Genomic DNA, 26,044 nt, shown 5'->3' on the forward strand with positions numbered 1-26,044 from the left:
ACATTTTATATGTAAATGTTAACCTAAATAAGTGTGTATATATATATATGCAAGTATGAAGTGAAGGTCCTTTACATCTTGGGATAACTCATCAAACAAAAACGTTGATTACTTTGAATGAAAATACTGAAATCAACTATGTGTGAATCATATAACGTATCACAATTGGAAAATAATGGAAAGTTGATAAGATTACACTCTTCGTTAATCAATTGCAGGGAGATAGATATTTTTACCTTCAAATTTTAAGGTAATGTTCATAATTGTATTTATATTTATTACATAATATTTGCAATATTATACAATGTATCACATTAATATTCTTATTGTTCTCTGGCTATGAAAACATTTTGATCATTAACTGTTAATTCTTTACTTGAGAACTGAGAAAGTTTGTTTTTTGTTTGTTTTTGAATTTCGCACAAAGCTTCTCGAGGGTTATCTGTGCTAGCCGTCCCTAATTTAGCAGTGTTAGACTAGAGGGAAGGCAGATAGTCATCACCACCCACCGACAACTCTTGGACTACTCTTTTACCAACGAATAGTGGGATTGACTGTAACATTATAACGCCCCCACGACTGAAAGGGCGAGCATGTTTGGCGCGATGGGGATGCGAGCCCGCGACCCTCAGATTACGAGGGTTAAGCCTTAACGCGCTTGGCCATGCCAGGCCAACTGAGAAAGAACGAACAATATACGTATTCTCCAGTTAACGATAAACCGTTGCAAATGCCAAACAGGATTTTCGCTAATATTTTTATTTCTAAATACTTTTAATCCCGCACTCACTTATCGATCTGTTCGACTCACAATTACGTTAAGGAAAACAACTTATTCTTAAATAATTACTGTATAAGTCAAAGCCGTTATTAATAGATAACTTCATAAAAGAAGTTAAACTTGTTTTTTCTATTTTCACTCTGAAAAACTGATCCTAGGTGAGCAACGTCAAATAAAAAAAAAAAAAAAAAACAAAAACGTTTGAAATATTTCTTGAGCTTAAAGACTTCCGAGACCATATCAACCATTGTATCAAAGGATGTACCTATCTAAAGCAATGTTTGTTTGAAAAATACGATAAGAAGTAAAGATAACAGAACATGTTAGCCTTCTTGTGTCCTCAGTACAAGAACATGAAGAAAAAATATTTTAGTTAAAAGTGTAAACCATCATACATGGAATAAGCCATTTATATAGCGGAGTCTTCAAAGGTCTTTTTAATTATCATAGGCCTCAGTTTGTCAGAAAACATACAAACACGGCTGTCCAAACATGACTGATGAGTTGAAAGTGTAGGTCACAAGGCACTAGTTGATAAGCTTAAGGACAGATATAAGTACCGTGATAGTTACATTGTGGAGTATTTGTTTCTCTTAACGGCGCCATGGATCCTGACAGCACAGCTAGGAATATTAGGCTTTTTTTTATAATCGTGATTCTTAGAAGGGAACGTGTATCATCATGTCACTGCAGATAAGTAGTTGAAGAAACTGGTATTGGGCCGGGGGTGATAGTGATTAGCGTGCCCAATCTATGGATTTAAGGACTCATATTTCGCGATCCGTCGACGAAAAACGCGCTCCGCACTTTAATGGGCTATAAGAGTGACTATCATATTTCACTATGCGATCAGACATGATTAGCTCAAGATTATGTGGATTACCTTATTTTTAGCTGTTGTTTTTGTTCTTCTTTCTTTAGCCGGGTGTATTAAAATAAACAAGCATTCAATACCTATTTTGACTGTTCTCCTTATCTAAAATTCTTATTATATTCATATAGCTTTTGAAGAGTTGTACTAATAGTATAGGTAGATCCAGTTAAATCTGTAGTACAGCATTCAGTTGTAATAAATAACAACGGATGTTTTAAGGGAAAAGATTAAACTCTTTCGGTTCTATGCAGTCAACTGTAAGTATATTAATATAGACATATCTTATATAAACTAGTAACCTCGACAAAGGAAAATTTGTAAGAGTCTCATTACAAGAAGCTTTTAGTCAATTAAACTGAGTGTGTTTTCTCTGTTTACAAACTTTTACTGCAGAATGATAAAAGTTGTTTTCAAGACGTTCCAAAACTGGAAGCTCAGAAATCCAAAAATAGATTTTTAGAAGGGATGGACCGTCAGTAAATATTTGCAAATAATTATCACAAAACTGTTATAAACTTTCTACAAGTCAAAATTTTTAGCTATACTCTTAACTCTATTTTGAAGATACTTGGTTTTCAATAAAACTTCTGGAAAAGTTATCTTCATTGCAGTTCTTGACAAGAATGTAAAAATGATGAACGATTGATAATCCCCAAATTTTAATAGCAGCTGTATACTGTTAGCACCACAAGTGTTGAAATAGAATTCTCAGACTCTTCAAAAAATGAAAAAATGTTGAATATCTCATAATGTTTCCTCAATAAAATATAAGACAGTCAAATCTAGGTCTTTTTGTACAATACCTCAAGAATAGTAAGATACGTTTTAATACAAGGTGGTTTCGAAAAACTGCTGCTGAATAGAAGTTACCAAATCAAAAAGTTGTAATATGTACCAAACCACTAACAGTGGAATCAGGAAAGTTCGAGACCTATGCTCTTAACAGTTTAATTCAAGTTCAAATTGTTCAAAAACAATTAGCAACATTTTATTAGAAAGTAAAGAATATAATGTTATTATAGTCAATTAATATACATAGTGAAGAATGGCGGAGGGTTATCTGTACAAGCTTGGGGGTTACATCTCAGTCAGTAACATTGGTGATCTGACGACAGCATTCTGACAGCTTACAAGTGTAGGCAGATTTAGAGTCTTCATGCCATTTCCTTAGTAACGATTAGGGATTCATCTTTCAGCAAGACAACACTGTACGTATACCCCAAAGTGGTGAAATGATATATTAATGTTCAAGTGGTTGATAGAACGAACGCTCACAACCATGGCCTGGTCCACACAACTTCCCAATATAAGCATTCGTAGGGGTTTATGTGCTTATGGAAAAACTAATAAGCTCAAAAGGAGATCAGATAACTTACCTGAATGTAAGGATTAAGACAAGAAATTTGGAACAATATTTCATAACAGTGCAATAAAAATCTACATGGCACCATTAAACAAGATGTCATGCTATGTGTAAAAAAAAATACAAAATACTAGTAAACTGTACAATATATTTGCTTTTTCTTTTATACTTGTTGGTGACAGTGTCCTGTACCAATGACAAATTCAAACTATCTGTATCATTTCTGTATGTCCATAATTATTTCCAATAATATAGAACTAGACGCTTAAGAATGACACTAGTGAAGAAAGTTAAGATAATAGTGAAAATTTCAGGTTATCCAGAAAATATATTGTTGTGGAAAACTTAGTCAATAAGTAACTTGTTAATTGAGATTTAGTTCATTCGCTTCTACATCATATTGAAAGCATGATTGTGTTGTGTTTTTTTCTTTCACAATCAAAATCTTCCAATTAACAAATTTCATTCTTTCTCGAAACACTCATTGTGCAACACGCTGATCTGGTATCATTTTAATTCTCTTTTTCTTTGGGTAGTTTATGAAGAATAATATCAGCTAACAGTGACTTGTGTAGAAGGGATAACTTGAACTTAATACTTTCTCTGCGTCAATCTACCTTGTTTAGAAGGACCGGGTGTGACCCATTAGTTTGTATCCTGGACTGTGAATCTGACGGTATTTAGTTTTTCTCTGTTATTGCTGGCAACACACCTCTCTCTGTTCCATAGGCCGTCATTTTCTTCATCTAGTATTTTTTGTGACTTATGGAATTCATCTTCCATTGAAACTTCCAATCTCTTTCATATTAAAAAAAACAATCAGCATATGGGTTCATTCTTGGCGCCACATAGAAACATTACAACTTGGTCTGGAAAACTTCAGACTATAAGAAAAAATAATGATCGTCCGTCTGCTTATTGATTTGTTTGTTTGTTTTTTTAATTTTGCACAAAGCTACACGAGGGCTATCTGCGATAGCCGTCCCCAGTTTTGCAGTGTAAGACTAGAGGGAAGGCAGCTAGTCATTACCACCCACCGCCAACTCTTAGTGGGGTTGACCGTCACAATATAACGCCCCAACGGCTGAAAGAGCGAGCATATTTGGTGTGATAGGGATTCGAACCCGCAACCCTCGATTTACGAGTCGAGTGCCTTAACCATCTGGCCATGCCGGGCCCTGCCTGGTGAAGTTTAACTACAAGGATAAAACGAGATCAGAAGTTTGGGAAGTTCCAAGATAAGAACATATTATTTTTTCATGAGCAGTGAAGGGCCCTTGTTAAGGAAAGGATCTCAACGGTACTATATCTGTGAATAAGCGTTTAGAAATTAAAATGAAGTTTGTATTCTTGCAATATAGTGTCATGATAAACTGAGAAAATGCAATTTTAATCAGTGGAGAATATATAGAGCAAGTGAAACTTCTAAAATATGGATTTCAATCCTGTAGTCAGACTGATTCTGTTGTAGAATTACCTACTCATCTAAAATACCTCATTTATATAGGCGTAAAATTTCCTGAGAATTTTATAACTGTGTGAAATATATTTGGTTAAATCATCATTAACTGTTCATATTTTATATTTATTCGTCATCTGACGTCAAAAGTGATTTTATTTTTTCGAATAATGTTTGTGTCAACGCTGGTGAAAATGTGTATAATATATCATTAAACCAAGTCTCTCAAGATCTATAAAATGCAAAATTAGGTTAACTCAGTGATAGTGACGAGTAATATTATCACATGTCCAGTAATGATTGGTTTATGGAAAATATTGCGATATTCTACCTGAAACTACCATCAACTGCATGACCAGCATAGAAATGACGTAACAAAAAGAAAATTTAAATAATAAGTATGAGTACTGATGATATCAGTGATATAACTTATGTGAATGTTTCAAATCCAATTTCCCCCTTAAGAGCTGACTGTCTAGTCACCATTTACGAAAGAAAAGCATTCTGTAAAACAGAATTCAATTTTATCCTACAGGTTACTCAAAATATTTCAACTATTGGACAAACTATGGAAACTATTTTTTATGGACGGATCCGCGGGCTTCATTATATACATTCTGAACTAAGCGAACTGGATGTATATTTTAAATATAGTACGTGAAGCATCAGATATAAAGCATAAAAATTTTAGCTATGTATATGGCCTTTGAAAACGTTTTTTATTTATTTATTTAGTAAATTACAAATTGATCATATCTAGTAAGTGTTGTTGTCTGTATAAAGGTACCTTTATAAGTTTGGTCAAGGATAGGTGTTTGCATCATTATTAAAAGACTTGCAAAAATATTGAAAACACTGGTGTTAAAGTGGGTGGAAATATTATTTTTATAGGTAGTGTAGCAGCTTTTGATGGATATAAATTAGTCAGCCATTTATCTCAGGTTTCACTGAAAATTGTGGACCTTGTACGTTTGCAGGTACGCTTTAGAAATCTTTGACTAACAAATTATCTTGGAGAATTTCTAAAGAATCTTATGAAGCAATTATACAGCATTTAGAATAACAGCAAGATATTAAGGACTGAAATTTCAGTTAGTGTTCAAAAGGCTTAGGTACTTTCATAAGGTTCAATGGCTTCCACCTTATCTAAGGCATAGTTTGTTCAAAGAAATGGTAGAGTTTGAGCTGGATTTATGCTTAAAATATTACGATATGTTAAACAAAAAAAGCTGAACAGTTGAACAGCAAGATAAGACAGTTTACTTATAATGATTTCAATGACAAACTAAGTGAAATTAATAAAAAAGCTAACATAAACTGGTTGAACAGCTGCTCAAATATATTTGTTAAAGGCTCTTCAAATTATGTTTTATGGTACGATTGTAGATTACTCTGATCCAATATGGTTTCTGATTAAAAATGTCACTGAGATTGTTTGTTCACTAAAGTTGAGTGAAACTGATTATCGTTTGTACTAGTATGAAGTAAAAATACGTGAAAACCCATAATAGAATTTTTTGATTGTGTTACATTAAGTCCAATCTGTTATCCATTGTCAACCTTCAGTTATGGCCCATTAATTAGATTGTAGATTTTCTTTATTTCAACAAAATTATTTATATTAAAAGTTGTACACACATTATTTACAGAACATTATTGATGTCACATATACTAAGTCACAAAACCATTAACTTTTACAAGCATTTGTTGGTGCAGGGATGGGCTTTTGAAATGAAACTGTGCCTATAAATAGCTTGAATTTTCATTTGTCAATATGTGGTAAAAATGCAATGAATGCTGTAAAAGCTATTCCTAATTTCAATTGTAGCTTCTGTATAATGGCAAGTGACCAGGCAAAATATAAAGGAACTTCTAATAAAAACAATACATCTGTAGCTTTAGGTCAAAATAATAATCTCAAATTTGGAAAAATTATGTTTGTGATATACTTCAGATCCTGGACTTTATTGTTAGATCTTTTTACCAAATATCATTGATTACTGGAAGTTTTACTTCCTAGAAAATGCCAATTTTATATAATGTGTAAATGTACAATTCCTTACAAATTACTACTCTTTTTTTTTTCATATAGTATGCAAACATATGTGTTTCCATTGAAAAATTATCTATTATAACTTCAATATTCAGATTACCTGGTTAATAATTTACTGTTATAATCTGCGAAGAATGCTTTCAAAAATACATATCTAGTGCTTTACCACAACTTAGTGAGGAAAATCTAAGGGAAGTTAATAGAACATTTTAGTTAATTAGGTTCCAAAAGAAAATGTGTTTGTTGAAGTTGTGGACTTGAAGAATGTCAAAAGTCTTGGTTTAAGAATGTTGGTAAGTAACTGTTATGTTCCTTTAAAATTCTAAAACTTTGATGTGATTACATACTAAAAATTAACTCTTTTTACATCTTTGTGAAACTAGGTAGTTATATTAGTAGGTAACAATATCTCGCATCTATATAATGTTACACATGACTAAGTCACAATTTTCAGTGTAATATATGAGTATTTAAGTATGTTTTAGATGATAAACTTGTTGTGAGACTGTGGTGTAATATTTATACTTGCTGTTTTTTGTTATCCTTTAACATTACATGGTGATAAGATTTGTGTCACTTCAAGTATCCTTTATTAATCTTTTAATACTGGTTAATTTTAGTAAAAACAAAAAAAAAGTTATTCATGTATTGTGTATAAAATGTTATTCATTGTTTTCTTAACTTGCACAAATGTCATTAAGTTAAAACCTTATCATAAAAGATGTTTTATCTAAGTTATGGGCTATAATTTCTTTTAGTTTAGATTTTGTTTCCCAATAATGCTCTCACTCTTAAAAAAGTTATTAGACCATCACACAATATTTTAATGTTGTAATGAGAGTTATTATCGGTAAAACAAAACAACACATCATTTAGAAGTAACAAATAAGATCGTGCTGATGTATTCATATTCATTATAAAATTAAACTTATGGAGTACTTTATGGTGGTTGATATAAGTCATTCATGAACAAGCTAAAAACCAGGGTTAAAAATATTAAAAGTGACTTTTTACCCATACTGTAATAACCAGAAATACTTTTTACAAATGTCAAGTCTGCACCCTTGAAACACAAGGTTTGTATGGATGCATTGATTGGCAACCTTCTGGATATCCATAAAGTGTAGAAAAGAGTTAACTGAGAATGAAAGAATGGTTACATGCTGAATATCAAACAAATTCTTGGAATGAAATGGAAGTAGATGAAAAAACAAAATGCACACATAGAATTAAGGGTTTTGTTTTGGAATTTCTTGCAAAACTACATGATGGTTATTTGTGCTAGCCATCCATAATTTAGTAGTGCAAGCCTAGAGAGAAGGCAGTTAGTCATCACCACCACCCACCACAACCTCTCAGACTACTCTTTTACCAATGAATAGTGCAATTGACCATCACATTGTAATGCACCTATGGCTGAAAGAGAAAGTATATTTGGTGTGACAGGGATTTGAACCCATGCGCTTCAGATTAATAGTTGAGCACCCTAACCATCTGGTCATTGCCTAGCCCAATATTAAGGAACTTGTCATAATTTAAAATATTCATTTAGTAACACTAAAAACAGATCACTTTTATATCAAGAGCCAAGATTTCTGGATCATTTTAAACATTTGACCAGCATATCAGTGAAATACACTTTAATTCATACATTTCATGCCAAAAACTAAAAAAAATTATCATATATGTTTCAGAATGAAAATAATTAAACAAATGTTTTGGAGCAACTAAAATTTGATAAATCAAAAAAAGAGGTTTTTTGACCAGTTCTCTAGAAGAAATTGGATTATTTAACTTCTTTGTGCATGGTTTTAAAAAAACAGTGTAAATCTGCCTACGTAATTAATAAGTAGAAAAATGTGATCCCTGGTTCATTGGTTTTTAGTGGTTAAATTATTCATTTTATTGATAGAGAAAAAGAAGATATGTGAACATTTGAAAAGACATGTAGTTTTTAAATTTAAAAAAAATAAATAGAAGTAGTCTTTTAGTAGTTGCTTAGAAGGGAATTTGTGGAAAAAATAAGCAGTTCTTAACCAAAAGAAACTGACAACTTGAAAGCTGTTTTTACCTTTGAAAAATATATATTTCACACCAACAGTATTATTACTGTTATCCATAATTGAATATATGTCAATAATTTATAATTAGGTTTCTCCAGTTTAGTAAATTAGTTTCATTGACAACTAGTTATAAGCAGATTCTTTTACAAAATTACAGAAACAAATGATGTTTTGTCTGTTTAGGAGTTTTGGCAAAGGTTATTAGTTCTAAATAGTCATGAAGAAATCATGTGGCCTGAACAAATTCTGGGAATTTGGTTAATGTTAATACTCATAAATGCACTTTAAATACTAATAACCTTTTTCTACACGAATGTTTATTTTGCTCCTTTTTAAAGGGGAATAGCCTTTCTTTTGTAAACTAACTCAGAAGAGAACTACCTAATACTCCAAATATAGCCATTTGTTTATAGGATTTAGTTCCATTATGATTTAGGTATTCATATCTGACATTACCATCATCACTGTTCAATTTTCACCAAGCCTTATAGACTTTTGAGTTTTTTTTATATATATATATATATATATATATATATATAACATAATTCTTTGGCAAGAAAGTTTCATCTGCAAATAGTAATATGATAAATGTTAACTACCTGCTATTGTGTTCATATAATTTACTTCAGTTTTAGTAATGAAGTTGGTAGCAAAGAATATTAAATATGTTTTGGCATAATGTTAACCAGGGCATTTAATAATGTTTTGTTGGAAATTATTAAATTTATTGTACAATTTTTTTAAAGGAATTCTATGTTTAAATACAGCCAAGTTATCTTGTTAATTGAAAATACTGTGTTTACTAATGGTATCTAGGCCTTTGTTTTTCTGGTGCTCTATGGTTTGCATATTAGAAACCTTTATTATCTTCAAGATGCAGCAAACTTTTTGGGAAATATTCTGAGATAAGCTTATAATATGTGTGGATATGTCTTTAGCTATGTTTGATTGTCTGTCTGTTGTTAAGCCCATTGTGGATATTGAAACCTAAATTTTAGCATAAAAAGCCCAGAGACTTACTACTGAGACACTAGGGGATGGGGCTATTTCACATTATTGGGTTACTATATTGTTGGATCATGCCTTGAACACAATCATAATAGAAGATAACATAAACTTTCCATATTCTAAACAGTTGCAAACTTATTATTATTGCCTGTTTCTTTTCTCTCCTTAAGAAAATCAGTAGTGAAAAGTTACATATCTAATAAAATTGAAAAACTTGCGTGATATTGTTATAGTGTGATAAAAGAAATTTATTAATAATGTTTAGCTAACTCTCACATAAAATTTAACATTTTGAAAACATTATAGTACTGTGTTAACTGTAATAATGCACATGCTCTTACATAGAATGACTACATATGTTTCTGCCATGAGTGTTTTGATAACTTTTTATCTAATATATAAATATGGAAAGTAATAATTGATTTTCTTTTAATTACAGATAAGTATCATGAATAAAGCACAAAGGAAAAACAATAAATTCACAAATTATTAACTTAATCTAAAATTTAATATATTTTGAAAGTAATTGGACTTTAATTTAATACCTGATGTTATTCATAGTCGTGCATATTAACAATGATAAAACAAAAATTGAAACCAACAATAAAAACATATCAGTCGCTAAACACGTAAAGTTTTATGGAGTTAATAGATCTGACTTGTTTTCGTAGTAACGTGTTATTTTTTCCAAGAGAAGAAATAATTGTGTGAATCCAAATAACTCAAAACAATATAAACTGACAGCTGGTTTTCCAAATGACAACTTTGTGGCACTTTTTACGGTTATGTTCTTGAATTACGGTGCACTTTACAGTAGTAAGTTGTCAATCGTTGTAATATGATTTTATGGAACTGACTGTTAAATCGTTAAGATCATGGTGATAAATCCAGCTGTACGTTTTTCCTCGTAATTAAACGGTCAATTTTAACAGTGTCTTTAGCGCTAAGCTTTCCACGTTATTTGTTTTCATGTGGAACACCATCGTTCTTTAAAATGTGTTCTTTAACAATCTCGCTGTATGAACATCTTTCTTGGAAAAACGCCATGAAGTCTGTCCGAGAATATATCCGTTGTTAACGGTTGGAACTCGCTTTGAATCAAATATATACAAGATCAACATATTGCTTGGCCGCCACTTCTCGCATTTGCGGTGACATTCTGCTGTATTAATAAGAGTAAATCGACATTTTAGGTGTGGTTTACCGTGTGTAATGAGAACATAATGTATTTGTTAATTAATGTCTTCGGAACATAAATAAGTAGTGTACATGTATACTAAAGTACATACTCATATAATTATATTTTATGGATATGTTAAGCCTAGAACATTGTATAATTATGCAATTTTAACAAAATTTGATTAAAACAAGTGTAATTTAACAATATATTCTGTTCGTTACGTTACGGCCCCCAGCTAGTACATTGGTATGTTTATGGATTTCAACGCTAAAATAAGAGATTCGATTCCCCTTCGTAAGCTCAGCAGATAGCCCGGCTTTACTATGAGAAAACACACACACACACACATTACGTTACATCATACATAAAGTTTACTGCTAGGCTAATGTGCTTCTGTCCCCTCCTGAGACAGCGGTAAGTCTTAGGATCTACAACGCTAAAATCAGAAGTTCGATTCTCCTCGGTGGACACAGCAGATAGCCCACACACACACACACATAATGTGCTTCTTTGATAGCAAAATTAGATATTACTAATATTTAGAAAATACTATCGCATAATGTTCAGCGCTAATATTTTTTATAATTTATTTTCAGGCACATTGTGATGATGATTGCAACCGTATTAACGAAATATAGATATTTTTATCTTTCATTACAAAAAAAAAAAACGCTTTCTTTGATCTTTATCTTCTGTGCTAATTTGTTGTTTTAATGAAACAAGCCTATTTGCAAGTATACAAAGCACATTTAAACAATATGGAAGAAGGAAATATTTTCCCTTCTTTCCCATATACATTTGGTACAATCCTCATTCCAAAGACATAGTTTTCGTGTGTTTACAGGTTTACGAATATTTTTGTTACATGAACGTTGTTATATCATAATTGTGCATGAATGAATAACATATTTATAGGCTGACATCAGAAATAAATAAAAATTATAAGAATATTTCTTAAAATGAAAAAAAAAACTGTCACGAGGAAATACTGTGGAATTCCCTTGTTTTGAACAACTTTATATCTTAATTATCAACTAAAGTGTAAACACTTCGAGAGGATTGAATATGTTATATTAAAATGATTTTAAAACATGCAATCGGTAATTTACTGAGCGAATCGTAGCTGATATAAAGTTTCAATGGAACTGTATCAACCAGAATCGCATACATTTTTGACATTGTTTGGATTTATCGTATGAGTAGCATAATGCTATTTAATTAATAATTATTCACATGTTTTTAAAGGGTAACAGCCTTTTCCTATGCGGTATACCCGTACACTTAGATAATTAAAATATATTTGGATTTTAGATTTAAGAGTTTCCAAGATGGAGGCATCCATTTTACTTAATGTCATTGGAAATAAAATACGTAGAAAAAAAAAAGAGCAACAAATTATAATCCAGCAATCGCAAGGAAATTTCGTCGTCTTATAACAACTACGAAATCCACGAATGCAAAAGCCTTCCACGTGCACACAGTGATGCTTTCCCTTAAAAGCAGAGACGGATATGAGTGTGACATGTCTTCTTACCTGGCTGTTTAGCCCAAAATATGACTGAGATGTCATTCCCAGCAATCGCAAGGAAATTTCGTCGTCTTATAACAACTACGAAATCCACGAATGCAAAAGCCTTCCACGTGCTCCAGACAAATAGTACGCAACACAATGGAGAAATAAATATCTTCATTTGGTTGGTTGGTTGATTTGGTGTTTTATGGCACAAAGCAGCTTTTTTGGAAGCTGACACAAGCACGCGTACACAGATTGCTTCCATGACAAACTCGTTTATCCATTACATACCTCAATTAGTTCTGTCTAGTTTATAAACTGAAAATTAAGAAAATATGCAATAAATTATAATTATATTTACGTACAAGTTATTAGAATAAATGCTTTCTATCAAGGCCTTATGGAGAGCATTATTATTAACTTTTCTGTTTTAAATACAGATACTTGTATTATTTAGGAGGTATGTGAGTCTTAACGTTTAAAGTTTATTAATGTACAAAATTGTGATGATATTTCTAGCAAAACGTCACCTTGAGAAATTTGATTGGCGCATTGAAATATTTCAATAGGTTTTAATTTTATAAAATTATGTTGTTAAGTAATTATTGTTGCTGAGAAAATAGGTATTTTCGTATACTGTTTTTATGCTGTACGTAATACTTCTTTCATTGTAACGTTTTACAGAAATAGTGCAGATTTTCCGATGATGTTTTATGATACGTCTTTGTATTTCGTTTTCATGTAAATAATGCTTCTCTTTAAAAGTTTTTATACTTTTACCACATCATGAATACATTTTCCAGCAGTCCGTAAGTGCCACAGCGGTATGTCTGCCGACTTACACCGCTAAAAACCGAGTTTCGATATCCAAGGTGGGTAGACCACAGATAGCCCATGTGTAGCTTTGTGTTAATTTCTAAACAAACGAACAAATTTTCTAGTAAAAGATTTAAATACATTCAGAATTGTTTCTTTACTGATGTCTTCTGAGATTTATCTAAAGGAACGTACAGCAGCATGCTTCTGTGTGTTATCTTACACAAAATAAGCTGTGAAACGACTAGTCTGGAAACACGAATCCTTGTTACCAGTTGTTTACACATACTGCGAGGATAACTTTTACCAGTAGGGATGTATGAACTTTTCAGTACTTGTCAAATCGGCATTTCTCATCATAGTTCCTGCATTATGATGTTAATATTGACTAAAACACACCTCAATGAACATTTAAAAATTGTTAAGGTATAAGAAAGGGCTCATTTAAAACATGTGGAGTAGCTGGGACCCCGGGCCCTGTACAACGTATTGTGTTGTGTGATTTTTGGTGTTCCATCTTTCAACTACATACAGCAGTAAAAAAATAAAAATGATTCTAAAATGTGTAATTTTTTATTTCAAAACAAAATGTAAATTTATTCATTTATTACATAAAAATCACATAGTTATTAAAAAAATATTATATCATGCTAATGACACATAAACATTTGGTGTTAGATTTCAAAATAGGCGTTTGCAAAGTTTTCGCGTCCATATGTTATTGTTTTATTAGCTTCAGTGCGAATGGTGGTTGATGTTAAACTGCTCTGCTTAATTACAAATAAATAACATTTTATCATAAAAAAAAATATTTTCCAGAGTTTAGGGCCATGGCCTAGTTGTCCCCGCCCTTTATTCATTTCATGTGCAAAATGTTAGGATAGTTTTCATTTTATAAAATGAAAGTAATATTTTAACATTCTAATTATCTCCTATGTATTTATTTTTAATGGCATAAGTAGTCATGTTCAAACTGCCATACATGTATTGAATGTATTCTGAGTAAACCGATATGTTACCCACGAAAAAGCTCGAGAAGAGCCTGTTTAAGAATAGTTGCTTGCTGTCTAGTGATGCTTTCCCTTAAAAGCAGAGACGGATATGAGTGTGACATGTCTTCTTACCTGGCTGTTTAGCCCAAAATATGACTGAGATGTCATTCAAGTGAAACGAACAAATTTCGTAACAGATACGATATATAGATAATTGAAATATTTATAAGAAATGTAAACTATTACCTTTACAGGTAAATTATCACCTGATAACTGTATATATATATATATGTGTGTGTGTGAGAGAGAGAGAGAGAGAGATTCATCTATTAATTATATTCGGTAACCAATATGGGCGAAGTTGTTTGAGCTAATAACACTATGTAACAAAATTTTTACTTTTTTTTTTTTTTTTTGTTCTTGGGCAGAAAGTATTATTTCCCAATTGCTTATGCCTAAATTAAATGGAAAAGATCTATTTTTCTCTTCAAACTTTGCTTTTGTGACCTGGGTAATGAAATTTTCAAATTTGCCCATACTACCCCAACCAAGTGACCTCAATGACTTGGTCAGAGATCTTGGTCTAACAAAGTCGAATGCTGAGCTTTTGACATCTAGGCTCAAGGAGTGGGATTTGTTAGATGAAAGTGTGCAAGTCGCAAGTCAGAGGAAGCGTCACCGACATTTTTCAAGTTTCTTTACTCGTCAAGATGGGCTCTGTTTCTGCCACAATGTATCCAGTATGTGCGAGGCATTTGGAATTGCCTGTAACCCGAATGAGTGGCGCCTCTTCATTGATAGCTCATCCAGAAGCCTCAAAGCTGTGCTGCTCCATAACAGGAATAAGTATCCGTCTCTTCCCTTGGCTCATTCGGTGCACCTCAAAGAGTAATATAACAGCGTCAAGACCTTGCTAGAAGCCATGAAGTATGATGGGTATGGCTGGGAGGTTATCGGAGGCTTTACCAAGTGTCCCTGTTATCTTTGCCTTTGGGACAACAGGGCACTACGACAGGAAGCATTGGCCACAACGGACCGAATTATCTGTGGGGAAGCACAATGTCAAGTGTGAGCCACTAGTAGACCTCCAGAAGGTGTTGTTCCCACCACTGCACATGAAATTTCGTCTTATGATACAATTTGTCACAGCTCTTGATAAGGAATTTGCAGCCTTCAAGCACCTTCGAGACTTCTTTCCTAAGGTGTCTGAGGCAAAAGTCAAAGCTGGCGTCTTCGTTGGACTACAAATTAAGATCCTGAAGTGCACAGAATTCCCCAGAAGCTCAGTAGGAAGAGAAAAAAAGCTTCGGAGAGCTTTGTTGCAGTGGTTCGGGGCTTTATAGGTAATCACAAAGTCGAAAATTATGTAGAACTGGTTGAGGCTCTGGTGAAGAACTACGGCAAAATGGGCTGCAGGATGCCCCTGAAAGTCCATATCACTGACACTCATCTTGATAAATAAAAAAGAACATGGGAGCAAGGCGAGCGCTTCCGCCAAGATATACTGGACTTTGAACGCCGCTACCAAAGAGCTCATAACGAAAACATGGTGGGAGACTATATTTGGGAGCTGATACGTGAAAGTAATTTACATTACAGTCGTAAATCTCGAAAAACTACTCACTTCTAAACATTTTTTTCATTTCTGTATAACTTTAGTATAAATACATGTAAATCTTGATTCATATGTTGTTTTATTCAGACCTTACGTAAATGCAAATGTGCAAATTTGCCCGTCTTTACATGGAAAATAGGTTAATTTCTAAATTTCATTGTCCAGGTCACAAAAGCAAAGCGTGAAGGGAATAATAGCCATTTTCTGTACTTTTACAACATAATCAATTTAGAAATAAAACATACTATCCAGGAACAATATTTGTGTAACATAGTAATTTTTATATTTACTGTTCTGCGGTATAAAGTTCTCTTAAAAATGGCACGAGAAATAGAAGACACTAAACAACATAAATAATAAAAAATGCCTCGTATATTTTTTGTGAATAAATCTTATTTTATGTTTCTTCACATGGAGAGAGAGAGAGAGGTTTAGGTTCAGCAGACCTATTACTTCAGTTTTCATTGCATGTTTTACACATTCCATAGTAAACCAAATTTTATGAATACCTTTGAGTGTCATGATTTTTATACTGGATCGAAAAACAGAATTTTCTGAGCAGATGAGATTCGCATGTTTCTTACTTTCGACAACAACCCACTCTTCACGAACAGTTGTGTTACATTTTCGTGCAATACGGTTCATTAGTCTCATGAACAGTAATCAGTTACTCGTATTTTATATGTTTCAACTAGATTAATCATGCTTCAACTTAAAATACCAAAAATGGATAGAAAGTTAGAAACGTGAACTGTCACAAACTATTATTCGCAGTGAAAGAGGTTTACGATAGTTTTGTACTACTACTAATAAAAGTATATCAATTATATTTTCCCAACACAGTGACAATGTTCATTATCGACTTAGCTTGGATGAAGTAAGCTGATGTTTCTCAGAAAAGCTGTACTTAAGTAACCGTGATAGGAATTTAATTATCCTAAGAAAGCAGATATTATATCATATTATATGCATCTTCTTATGGACCCGGCATGGCCAAGCGTGTTAAGGCGTCGACTGATAAGCCGAGGGTCGCGGGTTCAAATCCCGGTCGCACCAAACATACCTGCCCTTTAAGCCGTGGGGGCGTTATAATGTTCGGTCCACCCCACTATTCGTTGGCAAAAGAGTAGCCCAAGAGTTGGCGGTGGGTGGTGATGACTACCTGCCTTCCCTCTAGTCTGACATTGTTAAATTAGGAACGGCTAGCTCAAGTAGTTCTCGAGTAGCTTTGCGCGAAAATTTAAAACAAAACAAGCATCTTCTCATTGTATTGTTACTACTCACCTGTAAAGAAGAAGCGAACTAAACAAGATAAAACATACTTTCGGATTGTTCGCTGTTTTCTTATTAGGTTTCTGCAGATATACCATTTAATAATGATTCGTATTATATTGCTTTAAAGTATGTTGTTTGATTGATGTTTGTTAAACTAAATAGATTGTTTCAACGTATATGTACATTTTTCAAGCACTTTCAGATATCCACTATATATGTATAAAGTATATTTTTTTTCTGAAAGCTATCTAGGTGATGCAAACACAAGTTTGCTACTGGACGCTGTACGTATATACGTCATTATTGCATGGCACGCTTAATTACGTTGTCAATTCTCCTGCTACATAAATCATAATTATAGAAGAGAGAAGCGAATTCACAACAATAGAAGAATAGGGAATGACGGCTTTTTTTCTTTTTTTTCGAGACAGGACAATCAAAAGATGGCGTATAGAATGTTTCAGCTATCGCGACTGTGACGAGTAACGATTTGGATCATGGACTTCCACAAGCAGCTAGAACATCAGTTTTTTGCTCTTTTTCCCTCTGGTGTAGACAATATCATTAATCTCTGTCCAATCAAATGACAGTATTCTTTACAAAGTCAGCACGTAGGTTTCTATATTTGTCACAGTGTTTCCCCTCAGTGAGCAGATAGAAGCAATACAGTTTAGTTACATTCGAAAACAAATATGAAATAGAAAAACTATATGAAATTGCAGATTTTTATTCTATTTGCAGTTTAAGTCTTAGCTTAGATTAGTCAGTGTTTTTGTTTTACATTATGTGAATGTCACAAAGGAGTTAATAATGGAAGTCTCACTCGTTAGCTGTATTTAACGCAGTAATTTTCGAAAATATTATATGCATATTTCTAAGTTACTTGTTTAGAAATAATAAACCGGGTTCCAATATTTTGAGTTTAGCCTTAAAAAGTAATTTTAAAAGGGCAAGAAATTATACAAAAATAACTCCGTATGTTTTATCATATTTTTCCAATACAAATTACTTGAAACCGAAAACAGTTTTCTTATAGAAAGGGCCCGGCATAGCCAGGTGGGTTAAGGCGTTCGACTCCTAATCTGAGGGTCGCGGGTTCGTATCCCGGTCGCACCAAGCATGCTCGCCTTTTCAGCCGTGGAGGCGTTATAATGATACGATCAATCTCCCTATTTGTAGGTAAAAGAGTAGCCCAAGAGTTGGCAGTGGATGATGATGACTGGCTACCTTCTCTCTAGTCTTACACTGAAAATTAGGGACAGCTAGCGCAGATAGCCCTTCTGTAGCTTTGCACGAAAATCAAAAACAAACAAACTTATAGAAAGGAAAGTGAATCATATATATTTGTGCAATAATTATTTTTATTTGATAAATTTTATACAGTTAATCTATTTTTTAGTCAAAAGTTTAATTAAGTATTACTATGAGCACTATCTAATATGGCTAGTATTTGATGAAAAAGAGGATAAATAATTATTCGCTAGTGAGGAGGTATTATAGCAACAGTATTTATTCTTCTCTTATTTGACCTGGCATGGCCAAGTGGTTAAGGCTCTCGATTCGTAATCTGAAGGTCGCGGGTTTAAATCCGGGTCACACCAAACATGCCTACCCTTTCAGCTGTAGGGGCGTTATAAGTGACGGTCAATCCCACTATTCGTTGGTAAAAGAGTAGCCCAAACGTTGGCGGTGGGTGGTAATGACAAGCTGCTTACCCTCTAGCCTTACATTGTTAAATTAGGAACAGCTAGCGTAGATAGCCCTGACATAGCTTTGCGCGAAATTCAAAACTAATAAATCTCTCATTAGTATTTTAAATCTCCCCAAAGCAAATTATCCTCTCCTTTAAATATTGATTTTAAAGCTTACTGAATTCATAAATAAATTATTCGGTAATATTTTTTTGTTTGAGTACCGAATCAAAATTCGTATTAAAGTTCAAGTTGTATATGTGTAATATCTTGCATTATTCAGACTAAACAGATACCATGATGCAAGATTTTTCTGTTTATTACATAGCTATTTAATGAAACCAAGAGGAGATTATTTCAAAATTCAACACATCTTTAAATAAGTTGATTTACAAAGTCCATTGTACCATATTCAAAATTTTCGTAACTTCATTAGCTTTACAGTGAAAAAGAGAAGTATTTAGTTAAAGAAGTGACATCAGTATAGACCACATTTTATAATGTCTATTTACAAAAATCAGAATAAACTCTAATGCAATTAATACAATTAATCTTAAGAGTTCATTGCCAGTTAAAGTAACATGGTATACTCTAAATACATCTCAAATGTTTGTTTTGTTCAATCCTTTGCAGTTTTTGTTTTGAAAGAATTCCCCTGTATTTGAGGAGAGATGATTGGCGTTCTTCAGAGAAAGTTTTCTTTAATATTAACGTCCTTCAAATATCTTTCAAGAGGTCCATGAACTTTAATTCTAGAAAACGTAATCAACTAATCTACTTCTATATCATTCGACTTTATGAGAAATTTACTTTTGGAACATATTTTGGATCTACAAAGTTGCCGCCAACACTGATCTCGCGTTTCCTTCTGTTTCGCCTGTTTACTTGGGAATTTTTGCGGAGATTAAACCTCGTAGATACTGACGTATCAAAATTAGAAATGTTGCCATGAGAGACTTTATAGCTTTGATGTTGGCGGATAGCGAGTCATAACTGATAAGTGTCGGCATGTATGGAGGTAACCCATGCAGACAGGGGCAACAGAACAAAGAGGCCTCCGGCGACATAAGCCTATAGGCATATATGTAATTCTCTTCTATTGCATGTTTCACTCGTGAGGGTGGAAACACTTCCAAACTACCTACACAAAGACTAGTATTGTTAATGACTGCCCACCTTAATGAATGGTGTACTTGGAGTGTGATGAGGGTTTGACATTAGTATGTCGTGACTCTCATCATACTTTGATACCATTAACTCTCCTAGAAAGAGAAATATATTCGAATACGCATGTGTAGTATCATCTGCCATCTGACTGTCAACCTTCATTAACATTCTCCTATGTATAAATCTGAACCATGCATGTGGCTTTTTTAAAAGACATATTTTCAAAATGACCTCCTGTCTTGTTCTGATATGGATACAGATACACATATACTTTATTTCCTGCTTTATCACATTACATTAACTCTGTTTCCCCTTATTTCAAAAATTTTTCCCCAACTTTTTCCTAAAATGTTGTTTTCTAGCTGAATATTTTTACTGTTATTGTTGAACATATTTAAACCAGTACACCAATTTTGATTGTTTCTGGTATCTTTTTTAATTCAAATGTGCTTTAAAAAGTTATTGCTTTTGTGAATTAGATATTTAAAGTTGCGACTACTTTGTTTTAATAGATATGCTTACATAACAGTACATAAATATCCATATACATACAATGTAATACGTCACACTTAACGGGAACTAAGTGATATCCGTTGCCTACATCTTCAACGTCAGTGTCATATCTTGTCATTGTGTTCTGATATGGTTGGCCAAACATGTTTTAGTAATCTAAAAAAGAAAAACATTAACTTGTTATTTCCATTAATATCTTGACACTTGATATAGTACACCTGGAATAGAAAGCTTCAGATTCAAGTAACATTTTATTTAACGCATAACTTCGATGTAATGCCCAGAACATTTCATCAGATGGTAGACTATAGCAGTTACAGAATTGTTTATTAACTGATGATTTACTTTGTGACACAAAATTAGATTCACTGCACACAGGACACTTTCGTTAATTGTTAAAAGACGATTTTTCAAATTTGAAAACACATTTATGTATGCATATATAATATAATAAAGAACCAACACCATTTAGGGGAACAAAGCAACATGGTCTATAAGAAAGAAAATGTATTCAATAACTATTCCAAACTTGTAGTATTTTGGTATAACACTACCAACAAAAAGTTCAAGTAATTAATGAAAGGAAAAATGGAAAGAAAACCAACAAAAATGATCAAACTATTAGCCAATTAAAAAGTATTGAAAAATAAATAACAAAGAAAAAGGAGCTTTTACTGCCCCCTTCCAGTGGAAAGTGGTATTTCTGCGGACTTACAATGCTAGAAATTTGGTTTCGATACCTATGGTGGGCAGATCACAGATAGTCCATTGTGTAGCTTTGTGCTTAAGTTCACACAAATAAAAAGCTTTTATTGCGTATTTGTCAGACGCTATGGGAATAGACACATGATTATTTTGTTGATGTTGTTGCCACAAGTGAGGCATGCGAATTGAACTTAAGTGTATGCCTTCAGCTTTGTAGTTCCGACTTATGCAGATAACTTAATACCCAAAATACACAGTTCAAGAACATTACTGTAGAAAACAAAATAAATGTTACCCAAAATATCTAAAAACGCATAATTTCCAAGAACTACATAAGTCATATGATGGATATGTGTAGCGTATCATAACTGAAAATGGTTTTTCATACATGTACTCTTATCCGTAGGGAGAGAAACAGAGGAGGAGAAACTCCTACACCTTGCCATTTCAAAAAGTCAGTTACTATCAAACTTTAGCAGACCAAACTACTCAAGGCCCGCGGAAAATATTATTGAAAGTCAACGAACTTAATGGGACGGGAATAGAATTGAATTGCAACTTATTACAACCCCTATACTTTTATTATATGAAATTATCAAAAATAGTAATTAAAGTATAATTTTTTCAACGTGTTTGTGAAAAAATCTATGCCAGTCTTTAACAGAATGGTCCATAAAATTTGATTTTACACTAATTTTAAGAAACTATTTGGTTTTTGCCACCACCAGCTCTACATTGCCACGGAGAAAAAAAACGCAATTATTGTTTCAAAACTGAAATTATTTTAAAGTACTATTTGGAGATAAAAATTATACAATTATGGATTAAACACTTCTCAAAAGTAGTTTAAAAAAGCAATCTTCCAAATGTTCTTTCAAAATAAAGCAAAAACATTAGTTTCGTGAAAAAAAACGGAAATGCTTTCAAGAAGGTAAATAAACTCCATTTTACACAATGACAATTTTATCGGGGACTAAGCTGATCACCTTAACTTTGAATATGGTTTACACCATTAAAGATAAATGTTACAAAAGCGCAAATGTTTTGAAATGTTTATTATGAATATTATTTCTAGTTAAAATAAAGATTTACGAAATATCTTTTTTATGAAATATTCAAAATCTGCAGTGGATTGGGTATGTTTACGATCTTACACCACTAAATCCACGGTTCGATTTCCTACATTATAAAGAGCTCAGTTAGTCTATACTGTGGCTTTGCACCAAAACAAGCAGTCAGAGTTATTAATGAAATGCACTTCTTGTGGCTAAAGTTGTTTTACGAATAAAATTGGATAAAACGGTCCGCTGAAGTGAAATGAAATGACGCCATCCAATTCGTAACAACTTCATATTAGGCTTTATATAACCCTTTATTTTTGAATTGAACAAAGCGAAATTCTCTGAATAATTTATTTAATAATCACAAAACTTTCAAAGTACTTACCTAAGATCGAGATTCTTCAAAACACAAATGTTTTGTTTTTTTTTTTAAATTTCGCTCTAAGCTACTCGAAGCCTATCTGTACTAGACATTCTCGATTTTGAAATTATGAACAAGAGGGAAAGCAGCTAGTCAATACTATACACTCTCAACTCTTGAGCTACTCTTTACAAACAAATAGCAAGATCGACCATAACCTTATAATGACCCCAAGGCTTAAACAGTAAACATGTTCAATGACACAACTGGAATCCACTACTCGTAGATTTCGAGTCGAATACCATAACCACTAGGCAATAGCAATGCTAGGAATAAAAACAAAACTAAAGCCACGTTTTGATTATTCGTACTCGCATCCGTTTATAATGTGTTTATGCAAGAGGTTATATAATTCAGTCTAAATAGCAGCACATCATAACTGATGATGTACAATGGTAATTATTTTTTCCAAGGAGACAGCTCTCACTTTTCTTACCTTATACGTCTTTACGTTACGATTTCTGAAAAAAAAAACAATAGAGTTTTTCTTGCACGAAAAGAAAATTAATTCTTTCTGATGATTGACTTATTTTACGATCTCATAACTATTTTGCAATAAATGTTTTTGAAATTTCGATGGCAATATAGCAGAACAATTGATCCAACATACTACTAGAGTAGTCATGAAGAAGCACAGAATTTGTATACAAGGCAAAATTGTACAAAAAGAGGAAGTAATACTCTTTAATATGATGAACAGATACCATTATGAATTTGAATAACAGTGGTGAATTACTAGAAGATTTTAAGGGAGCAAGTCATTCAAAATAAGAAAACATCTTACATGAGTAGGTGTAGACAGAGAAGAATATTTGTGAAAGAAATATTTAATGGATTTGCATATGTCTAGAAAGTTTTAGACAACTTTAATAGCTCGTAACGTCGTCCAAATCTTCATAGACATTAAAAATACCATACAAGTAAAAAATTATTGATCAAGATATTTTTCTAGGTCATAAAAATTTGTTTATAAAGTTCACTTGGCTTGTTTGTTTTCTTCAGCATAGGTTATTAGCATGCAAAGTAAGCGTTTATACATGAAGGTACGCTTGCATAGACAATTCTTCCAAACTTTAGATGAGATTTTTCTGATTGAAAATTACAAAAGAGAGGAGTTTAGATAAATTCAGGTTTCTATCAAATATAATTTCGATAGATAAGAAGTTGGAAAAAACTGAAAACATTTTTTCGATTCAAATAATTATTTGTATCTGGTTTATACAGAAATACATATAAAATCAACATTCGTTTTCACGAATAAATCTGAAGTTGAAATAAACAACACTGAAGAAGTAATTAACAATTAAACGTACAGAAATGACATATTTTTATGAAAGGCAGTGATACAGTTCTGAAGTTAAAGTAGTCTTGGTGTATACTTATTTAACGAATTCAACTTTGATTTTGGTTAACTTTATTAAAATTAAGTATCTCAAATCACTTTATACAGTTTTTGATAATTATAGTAAATTTACTGTATTGATTACTTTCTCTCAAATCTTGCCAGCACATAACATGATCTTACAACTATATAAATTTATAAGTTATTGTATTTGTAGCACCGGATATAGATAGGTAGGAATTTCACTTTGTGACAATGCATAAATACCTGTAGAAAGTTTCAAGTAAATTATGGATGAGAGTTTTACATGGAAGTTTGTTTGTACAGAGATGTAGAGTATGTGCATACCATGCACGACAAAATAATTTACTTCTTATTTTATGATTACATAGAGAAAATGATTGGAACTTTATATGCTACTTTATCAAGATGAATTATGCTTGTAGAAACAGATACCGTTTGTAGAACTACAAATAATTCACAATCTACAGCGATTGCTTCTTGCCACGTCAACGGTTAGTAAATATTTCATCTCGGCGACAAGGTGAGCGGCAATACTCGTTGCCCAGAGAACCAACAGCGACGACGTTGGCAACGTGAAATATTGTGATGCATTTTTAATCAAATATCGACCCTTCTCAATTGAATGTTTCATAATATATGAAGTTGAAACTTCAAGAAGTTACCTGATGTCGACAAGCCGGCACTCGTATATCATACCACTTTTCGCTGTTTGTTTCATTCACAGAGCATAGTGTACACAAACAGTCATTAAAATATATATGGTATTAAATTTCTACGTCGATCAAAATACGATAGCTACCACTGTCATACGTCAATATACAATTGCTTACAAATGCTTGAACAAACGTAACATATAAACATCGCAACAAAAAGTTATTTTTTTACGAACGTACTGTTTTATTTACTACTCAAACGACAAACATACCGCAATAAGTTACAAAAAGTAAAAAATAAGCTTGTTTATTTTTATTAAAACAATTATCTGTATTTATCTGGTTTATTTGAGTATTTTAAGTTATGTTTTACTGTAAAAGTACACTTAAAAATACATTGCATCAAAAGAGAGTATTCAAGACTAAATATTTGACAGTTAGAAAAGCATTCCTGATTAATTGGTGTCCTAACATTTAAATTGTTAAGGATCTACGTATGTTTAGTTGAATATTTGTCTAAATGTTTACCAGATTAGAACTTTCAACCACGGCTTATAGAAAGGCACTGAATTTTTTTTTTTTTTTTTCTCAAGCAACAACTTTTGACTGAGGTGTTTGACTACGCCCAAGGTCTGATAGATGAATTTAATCTAATCTTACTTAAAAGAATTTTGAATTTAAAGGTTAGCTGGTAGAGATTCTGATAAGTAGTAAAACTGAATCGGTTATATGCATGCCCGACGCTTGGTGTTGCTGGGGCACAAAATAGTAGCCAATAAAAAGGAAAAATGGTCTCAGTTTAATTTACTATAATCTGCCTAAAAGAATTTCAAGTGCTACAGCTATAGAGGTTTCCGTCTTGGTTATACTTACTAATGGATCGAATGTTTTTTTATATTCATAAATGTTCTTAAAACAGATGTCCTTATATCTGGAGTTAATAGCATTTACTTTATTTTTTCCAAGATACTTTTAGTGTATTTAGTTCGTTATTTTGTGAAGGTTGAACCTCCTACTATGAGTTTCAGTAAGGGTAAACCAGCATTGTACATTCTTGAAATAACTTTCCACTTAAGGTTTCATATATAGTTGGATTTTAATGTCTGTTGTTAATACAGGTTACGAATGATTGCCATACAACTAATTAAAAAGGACACACCAATAACAGCTTACAAAAATACAATAGTAATAGTGTAATTCCAGTCGTGATATCCATTTACAAACCAAAGATTTAACTGATTAAGGACACTTCATGTGAAATATCGTAGCGAGAAACTGTAAAGATTATGTCAAACTGAAAACTGTTAATTATAGAAGTAATAAAAATAGAAAATCAAATCTCTCCAAAAGTGATGTTAAGTGCCTTAGAATATGTTTTCTTTTATCCAAGATAAATGGTGACAGAGTACAGATGATGCTGATTATTTTGTTGTAAGTACAAGTGTGAATGTTATCTCGAGAACAGTAAGATACAA

At 32.5% G+C, this 26,044-nt stretch overlaps 1 protein-coding gene across 1 annotated transcript in view; it reads left to right on the forward strand.

Annotated features, from left to right (window-relative positions):
- The first annotated feature begins 4,877 nt into the window (after positions 1-4,877).
- LOC143228355 (uncharacterized) overlaps positions 4,878-26,044 on the forward strand; it is a 51,509-nt gene continuing 30,342 nt past the window's right edge. The window contains exons 1-3 of the mRNA XM_076459624.1: positions 4,878-5,012; positions 5,311-5,454; positions 6,752-6,823. Of these exons, the coding sequence (XP_076315739.1) occupies positions 4,878-5,012; positions 5,311-5,454; positions 6,752-6,823 (351 nt within the window). The remainder of the gene's footprint in view (positions 5,013-5,310; positions 5,455-6,751; positions 6,824-26,044) is intronic.

Source organism: Tachypleus tridentatus, chromosome 10 (assembly GCF_004210375.1).
Source record: "Tachypleus tridentatus isolate NWPU-2018 chromosome 10, ASM421037v1, whole genome shotgun sequence".
Classification (NCBI taxonomy): Eukaryota; Metazoa; Arthropoda; class Merostomata; order Xiphosura; family Limulidae; genus Tachypleus; species Tachypleus tridentatus.